The following is an 18591-nucleotide window of genomic DNA, read 5'->3' as shown; positions in this document are numbered from 1 at the left end:
GGGTTTTAACAAACATGTCATTTTAAATAGAGATGTATTAAACAACCCTAAAAGGTTTGTAAATATTGTTGAATGTTAAACATGATTCATAACCTGAGATAGCAAAAATTCAACAATTCAAGTGTAGCACGAAAACTGGAACAAATAACAAAGACATCTAAAACATGAACAGAAAGCATCGGTTCATGCTTTAATATGACTTAGTTTTCACTCATGCCCAGATGCCCCCACTAGAGTTGCAAAAAGACATCGGCAAAATGATTTGTTGTATTGCTGCAACGGAGTGGGGAGATGGTTGTTAATTGCACCCGCTGGACAGGAGTAGCATCAGAGAATGGTTTGAGATGAATGAAAATTCAATTTTTTTGACAGCTTGCATTTCAGTATGAACCTCAGCTTTGGGTGCCTGTGGTGGTGGATTATTTTTTCTTCAAATAGACTGTTCAGGCGATGACCAGCAATAATTGAAAAAACCGTTGACTGCACCGCAAAGGTAGTAATTTGGTATCTGCTGGAAGGGATCACGAGATTATTTTATGATTTTAGCTTATCCATTGAGCAAGTGCTTACTCGAAGGTTGAGTGATAATCACTATGTTTAGCATTCTAAAAGGGACTAGATAATGTGGACCATGACAAGCTATTTCTGGATCAACTGGGCTTGTATTCACTGGAGTTCAGAAGAATGAGAGGGGATCTCATAGAAACATTTAAAATTCTGATGGGTTTAGACAGGTTAGATGCAGGAAGAATGTTCCCGATGTTGGGGAAGACCAGAACCAGGGGTCACAGTCGAAGGATAAGGGGTAAGCCATTTAGGACCGAGATGAGGAGAAACTTCCTCACCCAGAGAGTGGTGAACCTGTGGAATTCTCTCCCACAGAAAGTTGTTGAGGCGAATTCACTAAATATATTCAAAAAGGAGTTAGATGTAGTCCTTACTACTAGGAGGATCAAGGGGTATGGCGAGAAAGCAGGAATGGGGTACTGGAGTTGCATGTTCAGCCATGAACTCATTGAATGGCGGTGCAGGCTCGAAGGGCCGAATGGCCTACTCGTGCACCTATTTTCCATGTTTCTATTTCACCTTGTCCAGAACAGTAACAGAGGACAGTCTGCACTTGAAGGGGGATAAATTCAAAACTAATCTGCGGAAACAATATTCTGGTGAGCGAGTGGGTCAATCTATGGAACAGGCATTCTCAGGAGACTACATGATGTGCACGGGTTCACTAAACGCCATCCATGGCCACCAGTGACCATGGAGATCCCCAAATTTTCCCTGACTCGGACTTCACAGTTGTATAAAATGTTACTCACATTTCCTTCTGGTTTGGCAGGTTATCAAGGAACTGAGGTAAAAATTGAAGAAGTGTCACATTCCTCCACTGCAGAGAGTGCAGAAATGCACTAACAAATGCACTAGGATTTTTTTTTGGGTGGCGCTGGGAGAGGAATTCAAAATAACCTTTTTGAATGTTTGATGATCTGCCAAACCAGAAATAAATGTGAGTACTGTTTTACACAGCAACTGTGAAATCAGAGTCAAAGAAACTTTGGGGATCTCCATGCTCACCTGTGGTCATGAAGAGCTTTTAGTGAACCGGTGCACACTGTGTAGTTGCGTTGCATGTCCCCTGACTGTGTTAAGAGATTGAAACATGGGCATGTAGTGGGAGACCGATCCACGGTGATCTTACCCGCACACAGTGCCTGTGTCACCTGGCGAATGCAGCTATGTGTAGTATGCTGCGAGATGCAGCATATGTCCCCAGTTGATGCCTGAAAAGAGCCAGAGGCATAGAAGACAAGTACCAGTTATCTTGACCTCGACAGACAGCGCAGTCCCCCTCCCGCTTCTAGATTGTCCGTCTGCCTTTATGAGCTGGCATATCTCTGCGACCACCTCTTTTTGAAAGCGCAGACTTCGAACGCACTGTGCCTCAGTCACGTGCAGGTATGAGCGCCTCTCCCTGTAAACTCGTTCAGGGTAAGTCCTCCTCCCCATAAGTCTGCAATCTCTGATTACGCAGATAATGCTGCCAAATAAGCCTTCTTCGATGACAAACCAGGAGAGCAAAAGCACACACCACATATGACAGTTAGAATAGCCCCTATTCTTTAAATGTCCTTAAAAAACGAATTATAAACTCTCAAAAAGCTCAATCTGTAAATGCAGCCTTTCCTTCAAAAGCTTTAACTCAGTTCCGTTTTCCAAGATGGCGCCGTTGACTCCGATTTCGATCGGACTCGACTAGGTACGGCAAGCTTTTTAAAAACGGTATTTAGCACTATCCTTAAAAATATCCTTATTGGGAAAACTCGCAAAAACAGCATTATCGTTGGGTTTAACCCCGAGTGACGTTACAAAAACACTGTTCTCAAAAAAACGGCCCTTATTTTTTTTTAAGGATGGGGTTATATCACTGGCGAAAGTAGCAAAACGGCCTTAAATTTATTTAGTTCCAAAAATACCTTTTAGCTCTATTATCGTTAGTGGTGAATTTCTGGCCCCTAGTACTGAGCCCCACTGGAAACAGCCTTCTGGCCACAAAAACACCCATCAGCCATTACCCTTTACTTCCTGACACTGAGCCAATTTTGGATCCAACTTGCCATTCTGCCATGGATTCAATGGGCTTTTACTTTTGTGACCAGTCTGCCACGTGGGACCTTATCAAAAGCTTTGCTAAAATCCATGTACACTGCACCAAACACACTCCCCTCATCGACCATCCTTGTTACCTCCTCAAGGCTGGGAAAGGTTGTACAGTAGAGTGGGGAGCATTATGGAGGATTTGCGGATAAAGGTGGTGGTACTGAATTTAATTTGTTGGGGAAGACAGAGCTTGTGCAGGCATCCATCATCAACACACCCATTCTTCGGTTGTGCAATACATAATTCAATTGCTTAGAATATTGCCAGATACACTAAATTCATGTGTTTCATACTATAGCGGTAAAGCCACACCTCTTCTGTAATATTGCTTCTGATCCATTTACTGGTTTCCTTATCAAATCACACACCCATTATTGTTAAATTTGCAACGCACTTAACAAAAGTCCATGACCTGGCAGACTGACAAGTATTCAATGTGCACTTTGTGGCCTGCAGTTTGAGCAAACTTCTGTCATTGATTGTTGGCTACTCTAAGTGCAACCTAAAATAGAGCAAGTCGAGAACATCCTATGAAGACTAAACTTCCAAACATACTCTGACTGCACACTTGATAACTGTTGCAGATAATGCACATAGCACTTCCCTTAATGCCAAATAAGAGAAATTGATTTAGTCCACTTTTGAAACCAAGTAGGCGACACTCAATTCATTTCATTATGTTCGAATGTACAAGCAATGGGTCAGAAGAAGAATCTGCCTCATTAACTAGTTTCAACAATCTTTTCTTTGGTGAAAGAAGCAGAATGCCCATTAAATACTATTATATACAGTAAACTGAGCATCTTAGAAAAAAGCTAACGTCATTGCTTCCTTTCGGTTGCCTTATTTAAGCATTAGATTCCAAACTCTTAGCCAACAGACATTTGTTTGTGCCTCCTGCAAAACATTGCTGCCATTGAGCCTTATAAAATTGAAAACATTTTCAGAATTGACTGAAAGAATGAACAACTTTTATAAAGGATAGGATGCTTTGAGAGTGAAGTTTTCTTCATTTGGATATATACAATATTTGTAAATGCAGTAGTTAAGAGCACACTTCCTGACCTGCTGACACCATGTTTATTTTATGGGTGTTATTTACTCTCTCCATGCGTACAGACTGTTGCCATCTACTTATAATTGTATTTTTCCCACCTTTTCCACCCAACTTCTTTTCCTGGCCCACATACTAGCTGACATTGTAAAGGTCCCCACTCCTCAGCTACTGAACCCCTCCCTTTTAAAATCATTAACTGCCTCCTCAAAATAAAACATTGACCCCTTTGTCCTTGTAAACTACTGTCCAATCTCCCCTTTCACTCCAAAATCCATGAACTTGTTGGCACATCCCAAATTCATTTCCGAAAAACTCCATGCTTAAATTTCAAAAATCAGGTTTCCATCCCAGCCATAGCACCAAAATAACCTTCACCAAATGATGTGCCATCCTATGTGACCATTGTGCATTATTATTCCTCGTCCTCTCTGCAGCCTTTGAAACGGTTAGTCAATTACACCAGTCTCCTTCAGTACCTCTCCTCCATTGACCAGCCCAGTAGCATGACACTTGCTTAGTACCATTCTCACCCATCTGATTGTAACCAAAGTAACAGCAGCCATGGCTGCTGCCCGTCTCCTAGCTTACCTCCAAAGTTCCAAGAATCTATCCTTGGACCCCCAATCGTCAGACTGCTCATCCGACATCTAGTCTTGAATGAGCTCAATTTCCTCCAGTTAAACATTGCTAAGACCAAATCCAACATCTCTTGCCCCTACCACAATCTTTGTATTCTTGCCAACGATTCCATTCCCCTCCCTGGCCACTCAGGCCGTTTGCAACCTCGGCGTCTTATTCAACCCCATATCTTCTCAATCGGAAAGACTGACGACTTCCATCTCTTAACATCTCCCATCCCTTCTGCAGCCCATAGGTCAGTGAAGCACTCATCCATGCCTTTGGTCATTTCCAGACTCGACTAGTGCTTCCGCTATGTGTTCCTTTTTCCTCAACCGAGAATTCCCCTCTACTGTGGTTGACATGGCCTTCTATCGTGTCTGTCCCATTTCCTGCATTTCTGCTCTCACCCCTTCCCCTCCTTCCCCTTGTCCTCACCTTGCACCCTACCAATCTGCACATTCAACGGATCATCCGCCATCTCCAGCGTGATCCCACCACCAAACACATCTTCCCTTCCCCTCCTTTCAGCATTCTGAAGGGACCACTCTCTCCACGACGCGCTGGTCCACATCTTAAATCACCCCCATCAGCCCCTCCCCTCAGCACCTTCCCGTGCAAGTGCAGGAGATGCAACACCTGCCCTTTTACCTCCTCCCTTCCCACCATCCGGACCCCCAAATATTCCTTCCAGGTGAAACAGCAATTAACTTGTACTTCTTGGAATTTAGTATACTGTAGTATAGGTGATCACGAAGCAGTCTCCTCTATATTGAGGAGACCAAGCGCAGATTGGGTGACCACCTTGCGGAACACCTCTGTTTAGTCCGTAAAGGTGACCCCTCTGCTCCACTCCCACTCTGATCTCTCCGTCCTCGGCCTCCTTCACTGTTCCAACGAAGCTCAACGTAAGCTCAACGTAAGCTCAAGGAACAGCACCTCATCTTTCGATTCGCCATTTTACAGCCTTCTGGACTCAACATAGAGTTCAATAATTTCAGACTATAACTTCTGCCCCGATTGTTTCAGGTTGCAGCTGCTTACGATTCATCCCCATTTGCAACACTGCATCACTCCTGCCTTCCACCCTAACACAGACTGCCCATTGGTTCCTTCCTCCCCTCCCCCTTTTCCTACCTAAAATTTGTTACATCTCTAACTTTTCCAGTCCTGATGAAGGGTCTCGGATCTGAAGCGTCCATGGATGCTGCATGCCCGACATGCTGAATGTTTCCAGCATTTTCGGTTTCGACTATTCCAAAGCTCTCCTGGCTGGTTTCCCATTCTTTGTCCTCCGTACTGTGATATATTCACAGCACAAGCACACACAGCTTCCAACATGGCAGGCAGCTCTCTCTCGGAAGCCTCCGGAAATCTGCCTGGTTCTGTTTAATTATTAACTGTGCAATTGCAGTACACAATACGTCCACATTCATAGGGCCCAAGTTTCCACATGATTTGCGCCTGATTTTTAGGAGTAACTGGTGGAGAACGGACTATCTTAGAAATCGCAATTCTCCACATTTTTTTTTCCTGCAGTTCTAGTCAGGTAGAACAGTTCCACTTTGGAACAGAATTTTTTCTTCAAAAGGGGGCGTGTCCGGCCACTGACGCCTGATTTCAAAGTTTCCACAGTGAAAACGTATTCCAAACTAACTTAGAATGGAGCAAGTGAAGATTTTTGTAGAACTGAAAAAACCTTGTCTACACATTAAAAAATCAGGCGCAGGTTACAAATTAGGCGTCCAGAACGAGGTGGGGGGGGGGGGAAGGGAAGTCATTAAATTCTATAATAAATCCTTATTTATACTTATACAAATAAATCCAACCTGAATAAAAATTTATAAGCAAAGAAAAGATTAAATAAACCATCTTCCTACCTTTGTGAAAGTGCTTCAGCCAGGGAGAATGCTGCGGGGCTGGGGGGGGGGGGAGGGGAGGGGGAAAAGGAGGCAGCCGTTCGTTCCCGCGGGGGGGGGGGGGGGGGGAAGCAGCCGTTCGTTCCCGCGGGGGGGATGGGGACGGGACGGCTGCCTCAACTTTGAGGCTTCCTGCAGCCTTCTCACTGCTGCAGGAAGCCTCAGTGCTGATGGCAATGTGCTTTTATTAAAAAATGTTCAAAAATTAAACAACTACAAAGAACTACAAAAATGGCCGAGTGCCAATGTTTCCTTCACACTGCGCGTGCGCGAACGCTCCAACGCGCACGCGCAGCGTTGACGGCAGGAAAAAAACTAATTTAAATGGTACCCGCCCCCTCCCACTTACAAAATCGGTGCGAGTGTAGGCTCCGCCCCCCTAGGCGCCACGCCAAGCAGACATGGAGCTGCAGGGCGCTCCAGAATCGCGCGTTTTTTTTCCGGCGCGAAAAACGGGCGCCCAGCTCGGAGGGGCGCCCGTTTTTTATCGTGTGGAAACTTGGGCCCATAGTGTGGAGCTACAAACATTACAAGCTTACAGACATTACACTTCTCCCTCCTTAATGAAGAAGCCTTATTATAACAAACATCATACATAACTTTCATTTTTATACATAACACAGGATATATTTTTTTTTCCATATTTACAAATTTAACTTTACCACTTGTTTTCTGTTTCGAAGAGGATACCTTCGCTCTCGAACAGAACCTTACAAACATGGTGTCGAATCTAAATTCATTCGAGGCTCATTTTCCTCCACGGAATTTCCTTGATTTTCATTTGAACTCACTAACTTCAAGCTCTTTCCTGACTCGGACTCAGACTTTCATTCTGATTCTCTCCTGGATTTGTTTCCAGTACTTTGGATTTAGGATTTGCTACTAGTGTATCAAAACTATCTGATGAGTCAGAAATAATTGAATCATTCCCACCTTCAACTCCTTCCATGTCTGTAGGTAAAATATCAATATGAACAAACCTAACATGTCCATTATCAAACATCTATATCAAATATGTGCGAGGACCACATATCTTCGCCACTCTTCCTGGTAACCACTTTAACCATTTATGGTGATGGTTCTTCACTCTCACCTTCTCCCTCTTAATTTCACACTTCTCTCTTTTACTCTACCTCTATCATGATTCTCTCTGTCTTAATTGTGTCTCTTCTACGGACTGTGCCAAATTTAATTTTAACAACGAGAATCTGGTTCGTGGCTGTCGTTTGAGAAACAACTCTGCTGGTGTTCTACCAGTAATTGTATGAGGAGTATTTCGATATGCAATCAAAAAATTAGCCAATTTGTGATCCAATGACAACTGTCGTTTCCTTGCATTTGGATCTAACATTTGTTTTATGAGGGCACGTTTTACAATTTGCACAGTGCGCTCTGCTGCACCATTCGAAGCAGGATGGTATGGTGGAACCTTGGTATGTTTCACACCATTTTTGCTCGTGAATTGTGCAAATTCTTCTGAATGAAATTGTGGTCCATTATCCAAAACAATTTCTTCAGGGAGGCCAAATGAAGAAAATCATTTTCGTAAAATGTCCAATGTTTTACTTGTTGTTATTTTCCACATTGGAAACACCTCAATCCACTTTGAATGGCTATCACAATGAACTATTGTTGTCCTTCTAACTCAGCAAAATCAATATGTCGCCTTTGCCACACCCTGGTAGGCCATTTCCATGGCTGTAATAGTACTGGTGATGGTTGCTTGCTTGCTTACCGATTGACATGTCGTACACTGACTCACGATGTTCTCTATATCTTTATCAAGACCTGGCCACCATAAATAACTGCGTGCAAAACTCTTGGTCAAGCACATTCCCAGGTGCTGGTCATGGAGGTCTCCTAATAATTTGGACCTGAATTTATTTGGTATAACCACTCTTGCACCCCACATGATAAAATCTTTATCAACCGATAATTCGTTCCTACGAATGAAGAATGGATGTGTATCTTTGTCTGTTACCTGGTTTGGCCATCCATTTGCAATATACTCATACACCTTTGACATCACTGGGTCACGTTTGGTTGCTCTACCAATCTCTTCAGCTGTGACTGGCAGTTCATCAATGTTGGGTGTAACTTGTGATGGGGAAGGCAATCAAGACCACTGCATCAGCATTACTGTGATCAGCTGATCGTCTGTATTCAATATCATATGTATATGTTGACAAAATCAAAGCCCATTTCTGCATTCAGGCTGCAACTAATTTTGGAACTGGGGACTTTTGATGCTTATGGTCCGTAACGATGGTAAACTTACGACCACACAAGTATTTGTGAAACTTCTTGACCCCAAAAATTAATGCCAAAGCTTCCCTTTCAATTTGCGCATAATTACTCTCACTGGCACCGAGAGTGCGTGAAGCATAAGCAATTGGTCTCTCCTCCCCACTACTTGATACATGAGAGATCACTGTTCCAACTCCATACGGAGAGGCATCACATGCTAGCTTAATCTCCTTATATAGGTCATAGTGAACTAACATGGTGCTCTCTAGCAATTTGCTTTTACATTCCTTGAATGCTGTATCACATTCTTTTGACCACTTCCAATGGACCTGTTTTTTCAAAAGTTCATTCAGTGGATGTAATACTGTAGCCAAATTTGGTAGGAACTTCCCATAATAGTTCAAAAGACCCAAGAATGAACGAAGTTCAGTGACATTCCCGGGAGTGGGTGCATTTCTAATTGCATCCAATTTTTCCATGGTTGGATGTAAACCATCTTTGTATACTCTGTACCCTAAGTACTCCACTGAGTTTTTAAATAACTCTCACTTACGAGCAGACACTCGTACTCTGTGCTTCTCTAGCCATTTGAGGACTTCATTCAATAATGTTATTATGAATTTGCCTATTTGGTGCTGAAATTAGTATGTCATCCAAATAACACACTACCCCTTTAATACCTTGCAAAATCTGGTTCATCACCTCTTGGAATATGGCAAGGGCGGAAACACTCCAAACGGTAGCCTATTAAATTGATATAGGCCTAGATGAGTATTTATAGTCAAACATGACTTGGACTCCTCATCTACTTCAAGCTGTAAGTAGGCATTCGTAAGATCCAGTTTTGAGAAGATCTGACCACCTGTCAGTGTTGTGAACAAATCTTCTATATTCAGCAATGTATTGGGGACATTACCCTCTAGAACCTGGTTTACGGTTACTTTATAATCACCACACAATCTTACCTTACCATCGGACTTAGGTACAACAACAATGGATGTAGCCCAATTACATCGATCTATCTTACAAATAATGTTCTCAGTCTCTAGTCTTTTGAGTTCTTGCTCAACTTTCTCCTTGAGTGCATATGGTACGGAACATGGCTTGTAATAAACCAATCTAGCATCCTTCTGTACCCTGACACTCGCCTTGAATCGGACTGCCCGTTTCGTAGAACACTTCTTGATAACCTCATCCGTTGATGAAAATCTCACTTCCACACAGAAAATCTTACTCCAATCCAGCTTCGGTGAGCTCAACCAATTTCTTCCTAGTAAGGCATGCTTGTCTCCTTTCACGACTATTAGAGGCAAGTTCTGAAATTGATCTTTATAGTTCACTGGTACGGTGATACGACCTACCACAGGAATTTTCTCTCCCGAGTAGCCTCGCAGCTCTATCTTGGATTTCTCGAGTTGGAAATCGCGCAATTTGTCGAGCTTCAGCGACTCCGGTACTATTTCCATTGGTATCTTGAATCCCACAACATGAGGATTTTGATGCTTTCCGGATCGCTGTCCGCTAACCTCGTGCTCCTGATGACGTGCAACTCTAACATCTCCTCGTCCTGTTGTTGTTCTTCCATGCTATGTAGTCTCTTGGGATTTCTACTCATAGCTTTGAACGCTGGACTCAGCTTTGAAAGCTGGTTTACCCTTCAGTCGGCATGCCGTCGCAAGATGCCCAGTCTTTCTGCAGAAGAAACACTCTGCCTTCACGTGTGGACAACTTTGAGCAATGTGTTGTCCCATGCATCTATAGCACGACTTCGACGCTCTGTTAGAATTTCCACTTTCTGAGCAGGCAGCTCTCTCTCAAAAGCCTCCGGAAATCTGCCTGGTTCTGTTTAATTATTAACTGTGCAATTGCAGTACACAATACGTCCATAGTGTGGAGCTACAAACATTACAAGATTACAGACATTACACGTACAATTCAGCTCATCTGAAACTCTGCTGTCTATCCGCTCCACACCAAATCACGCTCACCCTGTTTTTGAAGACCTTCAGTTCCTCAATGCCACCAGTTTAAAATTCTGAAACTTGTGTTTAAATCTCTGCATAGCTTCATCCTTCCCGATCTCTAATTCCACCTCCTCCGCAAAAAAAACTCTCCAATCCTCTGACTTTGGCACCTTGTGCATCCTCCCTCCCCTTGCCCCACCATTGGAGGCCATGAGGTCCCACACTCTAATTCCCTCCCTAATCGCTTCTGCCTCTCCATTTACCTTTCCCTCCTTTGAAACCCACTTAAAACTCACATCATCAATCAAGCTTTTGGTCACATCTTCCAATATTTTCTTCTTTAGCTCAGCATTTTTCTTTTCCTTATGCTACTGTTAAGCACCTTGGGACTTTTTTAAAAAAAAAAACATTAAAGCTGCGATATAGATGGACGTTGTGGCTGTTGTGTACTACTGTCCTCAGACCAGACAGACATCTCTCACCAACAGTCCCAGGAAGTGAGTGGACAAAATTATGGCAGATGGCATTCATTGCAGGAAAGGACCCAAAAAAGATAGATCAGAGTATTTTTGAAATGGCAAGAAGCTAGAAACTGGATGAGCAGAGAGATTTAAGGGTCCAAGTGCAGAAATCACAAAGTGGGCAGGTACAAAAAATAATTTAAACAACTATTGGAATGTTGGCCTTTATCTGAAGAGGGCAGGATGTTATTTACAGCTGGACGAGACCCTGGTCAGACCCCACTTGCAGCACTGAATTCAGTTCTGGCCATCACACCTCGAAGGATATATTGGCCTGCAGAATAAAAGGATGAAATTATGAGGATAGGATGCAAAGATTAGGCTTGCACTCCCTTGAATACAGATCTAATTGAGGTGTTTATGATTAAAGGATTTGATAAGGTAAATAGAGATAATCTATTTCCCTCTAGTAAGAGAGTCCAGAACAAGGGGCAAGAACTGTAAAATTGGCCATTCAGGGGTGACATCCAAAAGCACTTCTTCACACAAAGTGCAGTACAGCAGGACCTGGGGGAACTTGTGCATGAAACACAAAAGGATAGTATGCAGGTACAGCAAGTGATCAGGAAGGTCAATGGTATCTTGGCCTTTATTGCAAAGGGGATGGAGTATAAAAGCAGGGAAGTCTTGCTACAGCTATACAAGGTATGGTGAGGCCACACCTGGAATACTGTGTACAGTTTTGGTTTCCATATTTAAGAAAGGATATAATTGCTTTGGAGGCAGTTCAGAGAAGGTTCATTAGGTTGATTCCGGGGATGAGGGGGGTTAACTTATGAGGAAAGGTTGAGAAGGTTGGGCCTCGACTCATTGGAATTCAGAAGAATGAGGGGTGATCTTGTCGAAATGTATAAGATTATGAGGGGGCTCGACAAGGTGGATGCAGAGAGGATGTTTCCACTGATGGGGGAGACTAGAACTAGGAGGCACAATCTTAGAATAAGGGGCCTCCCATTTAAAACAGAGATGAGGAGGAATTGCTTATCTGAGGGTTGTACATCTGTGGAATTCACTGCCTCAGAGCTGTGGAAGCTGGGACATTGAATAAATTTAAAACAAAAATAGACACTTTCTTAAACGATAAGGGGATAAGGGGTTCTGGGGAGCGGGCAGGGAAGTGGAGCTGAGTCCATGATCAGATCAGCCATGATCTTATTGAATGGCGGAGCAGGCTCGAGGGGTTGAATGGCGGAGCAGGCTCGAGGGGTCGTATGGCCTACTCCTGTTCCTATTTCTTATGTACTATGAAATCTGGAACTTTCTTCCCCCAAAAAAGCTGTTGAGGCTAGGGGTTAACTGAAAATGCCAAAACTGAGCTTGATAGATTTTGTTAAACAAGGGTATTGATGGCTCTGGAACTAAGGCGGGTAGATGGAGTTGTGATCAAAATGAATGGCAGAACAGGCTGAATGGCCTACTCCTATGTCAGCAAAGATAAGCAGATTATTTGCTTAAAGTGCAAGAACTGGAAAGAGTGAATACCAAACCCACCAATAAAAAGAACATGCACCATATAAATATTTAAATTATAATTTGCACAAACCTAGATGACAGCATTTATTCATTCACCAGCTTCACTAACGATTTGTCACAGTGACTATGCAGAAAAACACAAAGCCTGGTCTCTAATCAGCTTACATATTCTTGTATTTGTTCCGGTCTACAATTTCCTCCAGCCCTCCATCTCCTCCCAATTGCTCCATTCTTCGCACAACAGGCTTCTCTGAATCCCACCAGCTTCCCCTCAATGGTGGCACGATGTTCAGCTATCTCTCTCATTTGAAACTGCATACCTACCTCCACAAATCTGGTCAAGAACCACTTCCCTGACCAAGCTATAGCTCATGTCTCCTAACCTCTCCCTTTAGGTCCAGTGCCCATTTTCCTTGCACCTATTTGGGAAGCTCCTTGGGTGTTTCTTATATTGAAGCCACTAAATATATGTAGTTGTTATGTACTACATGTGGCAACATTTCCTCCCCACACCATACAGCACACAGCTCCAATCTACCCTGCTCAATCAGCACCAAACTCAATTAATATAAACTTTAATGATTATTGTATTAATATTTTTTAAAACTTTTTTTATACTTATATCTTGTCCCTATAGCCTAACGAGCAGGGTGGATAAGGGGAAACCAGTGGATATGGTGTATCTGGATTTCGAGAAGGCATTCGATAAGGTGTCACATAAGAGGGTATCGCACAAGATAAAAGCTCACGGGTTTGGGGGTAATATATTAACATGGATAGAGGATTGGCTAACTAACGGAAAACAGAGAGTCGGGATAAATTGGTCATTTTCCGGTTGGCAAACACTGACTAGTGGGGTGCCACAGAAATCGGTGCTGGGTCCTCAACTATTTACAATCTATATTAACGACTTGGATGAAGGGACCGAGTGTAATGTAGCCAAGTATGCTGATACAAAGATGGGTGGGAAAGCAAATTATGAAGAAATCTGCAAAGGGATATAGACAGACTAAGTGAGTGGGCAAAAATGTGACAGATGGAACATAATGTGGGAAAATGTGAGGTCATCCATTTTGGCAGAAATATTAGAAAAGCATATTTATAAATGGAGAAAAATTGCAAAATGCTGCAGTACAGAGAGACCTGGGGGTCTTTGTGCATGAAACACAAAGTTAGTATGCAGGTACAGCAAGTAATCAGGAAGGCAAATGGAACGTTGGCCTTTATTGAAAGGGGGATAGAGTATAAAAGCCATCCTGCTACAACTGTACAGGGTATCGGTGAGGCCACACCTGGAATACTGCATCCAATTTTGGTCTTCGTATTTATGGAAGGATATACTTGCACTGGAGGCTGTTCAAAGAAGGTTCACTGGGTTAATTCCCGAGATGAGGGCATTGACTTATGAGGATAGGTTGAGCCAATACACATTGGAGTTCAGAAGAATGAGAAGTGATCTTATTGAAACATAAAATAATGCAAGGGCTTGACAAGGTGGATATTTTCACAAGGGGACATAGTTTTAGAATAAGGGGCAGCCCACTTAAAACTGATGAGAAATTTCTTCTCAGAGGATTGGAAATCTAAGAAATTCTCTGCCCCAGAGAGCTATGGAGGCTGGGTCATTGGATATATTTAAGGCAGAGATGGACAGATTTTTGAGCGATAAGGGAGTAAAGGGTTACCCATGGAGAGCAGGCATGAAAGTGGAGCCATGATCTTATTGAATGGTAAAGCAGGCTCAAGAGGACAAATGGCCTAATCCTGCTCCTATTCCTTATGTTCTTAACCCACAAAATCAGTTACAGGTTTCAACTACAGGGGGTATAACAAAATATTGAGTCTAGCAACAATTTCATCTTGGGGTTCAAGTGGCAAACCTGACAAACTTTTCTCTTGTTGTTTAACTGATCAAAAAACCCTGCACTGGATTGTAACCCAGTATCAATCATTTGTTAACCTCTACATACTATGTCCATCTGCTATTTCCCAATAATCAAGTGATTATTATTGGTGAAACTTGTGGTAATTAGATCAGTTATGAGTATCTTGATCATGGACATGGCCCTGCACAATTACACAAGGGCACACACAGGCTGTTTAAAAACAAAATTTTACTTTGGATTACAGATATATTTATTAAAAATGGAAGCGGTTTCAATGAGTCAGTCTTTCAGAGCTCAGAGAAGAATTATAAAACATTCCAGCGTCATTCAATTTATGACACCAATAACTGCTGTAATTACTCGAGTACACACTATATAAAAGCTTTCCCTGTACAGTACATACATACACACACGGTGACTAGTAATCTCTCTTAATCCCTCTCAAATCTCTGCCACAGTAAAATGAGTATTGATGAAAAGAAACAGGCCAGTCTCCCTCCACCCCACAACAATCACCTTTCCTCCCAACCCTTCAGGTGTTTCTCTCCAGATTAATGTTTTTTGCATCTCCCCATCCATTTCTCACTTGTGATCTTGTGGTTGTTGGGTACCTGCGAACTCCTTGCTGCGAGCTTCAGCTCACTCCCATTCACTTGTGCCACCTGTAACGCTCTCATTTAAAAAAAAAAGGCTCTGTCCCTGTCCCCTTCCCCCTCCAACCTCTTGACCTGTCCAAGCAAGCAAGCAAGCAGCACCCCCTCCAGGGAACTGGACAACCTCCCCCGTCTCCAGGCAGCTCACAAACAAAAAAAAACACACACACACCCACCCACCCCAGCAACAACTTCACCCAGCACTGCAGCCCCGCTAATCCCAGCGGCTGAGGCTCCCCGGCCGTTGGTCGAGGGGAGAGATGGCGAGGAGAAGGCCAGCAGATCGCCCACCTTTGAAGTTGAGATGCGCTGCCAGTTTGATCCTCACTTCGCCCGAGATGAACTCGGCGGGGCTGTACACCACTTTGTTGTTCTTCAGCGCGACGCTCAACTCCTGAACTTTCCCCATGGCCGTCAGCCGCCGCCGCCGGACTGAACCGGAACCTGCCGCGCCGCCGCACAAACGCCATGACGTCAGCGCGTCCCCGCCACACAGCGCACGCGCCGACAGAAGGCCCGCCCACCTCGTGCCTCCCACCTCCCCACACACAGGGAGGGCCCAGGCCAGCCCCTACCCAAAGGCTAATCAGATCACAAGTCATTTGAGTTTTGGGGAAGTTTTGGAGAAATTACCTGAAATGCTCTGATGTGAAAGACTTGCATTTATATCGCCGCCTTTCGCGACCTCGGGACATCCCGAAGCGCTTTACAACCAATGAAGTCGTTTTGAAATAAGAACATACGGATTAGCAATCGGCAATACTGCCCCTCGAGCCTGTTCCACCATTCAATGAGATGATGGCTGATCTTCGACATCAACTCCACTTTCCCGCCTGATCCCTTGCTTCCCCAAGAGTCCAAAAATCTCAGCCTTGAATATATTCAACGACTCAGCATCCACAGCCATTTTGGGTCAAGAATTCCAAAGATTCACAACCCTCTGAGTGAAGAAATTCCTCCTCCTCTCAGTCTTAAATGGCCAACTCCTTATCCTGAGACTGTGCCCCCTAGTTCTAGATTCTCCAGCCTGGGAAAAACAACCTCTCAGCATCTACCCTGTCAATCCGCCTCAGAATCTTATCTGTGTCAATGTGATCACCTCTCATTCTTCTAAACTCCAGAGAGTCAAGGCCCATAGGTCCTCATAGGACAACAGTCTCATCCCAGGGATCAAATTAGTGAACCTCCGTTGCACTGCCTCTAAAGCATGTATGTCCTTTCTCAGATAAGCAGATCAAAACAGTGCACAGTATTCCAGATGTGCTCTCACCAAAGCCATGTACAATTGTAGTAAGACTTCCTTATTCTTGCAATAAGGGCCAACATGCCATTTGCCTTCCTAATTGTTTGCTGTACCTGCATGCTAACTTTCTGTGTTTCCTGTACGAGGACACCTAAATCTCTCAGTTTTGGTCTCCTAATCTGAGGAAGGACATTCTTGCTATTTAGGAAGTGCAGCGAAGGTTCACCAGACTGATTCCCGGGATGGCTGGACTGACATCTGAGGAGAGACTGGATCAACTGGGCCTTTATACATTGGAGTTTAGAAGGATGAGAGGGGATCTCATAGAAACATACAAGATTCTGATGGGACGGGACAGGTTAGATTCGGGTAGATTATTCCCAATGTTGGGGAAGTCCAGAACCAGGGGACACAGTCTTAGGATAAGGGGTAGGCCATTTAAGACTGAGATGAGGAGAAACTTCTTCACTCAGAGAGTTGTTAACATGTGGAATTCCCTGCCGCAGAGAGTTATTGATGTCATTTCATTGGATAAATTCAACAGGGAGTTAGCTATGGCCCTTACGGCTAAGGGAATCAAGGGGTATGGAGAGAAAGCAGGAAAGGGGTACTGAGGGAATGATCAGCCATGATCTTATCGAAAGGTGGTGCAGGCTCGAAGGGCCAAATGGCCTACTCCTGCACCTATTTTCTATGTTTCTATGTTTCTTTGAGCACCAACATTTAATAGTTTCTCACCATTTAAAAAATATTCTGTTTTTCTATTCTTCCTACCAAAGTGAATAACTTCACATTATACTCCATCTGCCATCTTATTGCCCACTTTCTTAATCTGTCTATATCCCTTTGCAGGCTCTTTGTGTCCTCCTCGCAGCTTACTTTCCTACCTAGCTTTGTATCATCAGCAAACTTGTATACATTGTACTTGGTCCCTTCATCTAAGCCATTAATATAGATTGTAAAGAGCTAAGGCCCATGCACTAATCCTTGCGGTGCTCCACTAACAAGAGCAGGCACGACGACGAGATCCAACACCGCCTCCAGTGCGCCAGTGCAGCCTTTGGCCGCCTGAGGAAAAGAGTGTTTGATGACCAGTCCCTCAAAACTGTCACCAAGCTCATGGTCTACAGGGCCGCAGTAATACCCACGCTCCTGTATGGCTCAGAGACGTGGACCATGTACAATAGACACCTCAAGTCGCTGGAGAAATACCATCAGCGATGTCTCTGCAAGATCTTGCAAATCCACAGGCAGGACAGACGCACAAATCTTAGCGTCCTTGTCCAGGCCAACATCCCCAGCATTGAAACACTGACCACACTTGATCAGCTCCGCTGGGTGAGCCACATAGTTCGCATGCCAGACACAAGACTCCCAAAGCAAGCGCTCTACTCGAAACTCATCCACGGCAAACAAGCCAAAGGCGGGCAGAGGAAACATTACAAGGACACCCTCAAAGCCTCCCTGATAAAGTGTGACATCCCCACTGACACCTGGGAGTCCCTGGCCATAGACCGCCCTAAGTGGAGGAAGTGCATTTGGGAGTATCATCGCCAAGAGCATGCAGGAATCAAGCGCAGGCAGCGGAAGGAGTGTGCGGCAAACCAGGCTCCCTGCCCACCCTTTCCCTCAATGACTATCTGTCCCACCTGTGACAGAGACTGTGGTTCTCGTATTGGACTGTACAGTCACTGCTAAGAGTGGAAGCAAGTCTGCCTTGATTCCGAGAGACTGCCTATGATGATGATGAGTTAAGTGTAGTCACTGTTGTAATGTAGGAAATGTGACAGCCAATTTGCACACAGCAAGTTCCCACAAACAGCAATGTGATAATGACCAGATAATCTGTTTTTGTTATGTTAAGCCCCAAGCTCTGGAATTCCCTGCCTAAACCTCTCTGCCTCTCTACCTCTCTTTCCTCCTTCAAGATGCTCCTTAAAACATATCTCTTTGACCAAGCTTTTGGGCACCTGCGCTAATTTCTACTTATGCAGCTTGGTGTCAAATCTTTTATCTCATAATACTCCTGTGAAACGCCTTGGGACGTTTCCCTACTTAAAAGGCTCTATATAAATGCAAGTTGTTGTTGATGTTGATTGAGGGGTAAATATTGGCCAGGACACTGGGGATGACTCCTCTGCTCTTCTTCGAAATAGCGCCATGGGATCTTTTACATCAAGCTGAGAGAGCAGGCGGGGCCTCAATTTAACGTCTCATCCGAAAGATGGCACCTCCGACTGATATGCCCTTACTCTACAGTATAAATGCACACGAGGCCCATACTTGAGAGAAGGTCACTCTGTGACCAGTTACCTTTATTACCAAGACCTCAAGAGACTGAAGGTGGGTGGA

General features: G+C 44.0%; 1 protein-coding gene across 2 annotated transcripts in view; it reads right to left on the bottom strand.

Moving 5' to 3' along the window:
* arrdc1b (arrestin domain containing 1b) overlaps window positions 1-15438 on the bottom strand; it is an 81497-nt gene extending 66059 nt beyond the window's left edge. For both annotated transcript variants that reach the window (XM_070862821.1, XM_070862823.1), the window contains exon 1: window positions 15288-15438. In XM_070862821.1, coding sequence (XP_070718922.1) covers window positions 15288-15405 — 118 coding nt within the window. In that variant the 5' untranslated portion in view covers window positions 15406-15438. The remainder of the gene's footprint in view (window positions 1-15287) is intronic.
* Window positions 15439-18591: the final 3153 nt, after the last annotated feature.

Source organism: Pristiophorus japonicus, chromosome 20, assembly GCF_044704955.1.
Source record: "Pristiophorus japonicus isolate sPriJap1 chromosome 20, sPriJap1.hap1, whole genome shotgun sequence".
NCBI lineage: Eukaryota > Metazoa > Chordata > Chondrichthyes > Pristiophoridae > Pristiophorus > Pristiophorus japonicus.
This window is presented reverse-complemented; position numbering and strand designations above follow the sequence as displayed.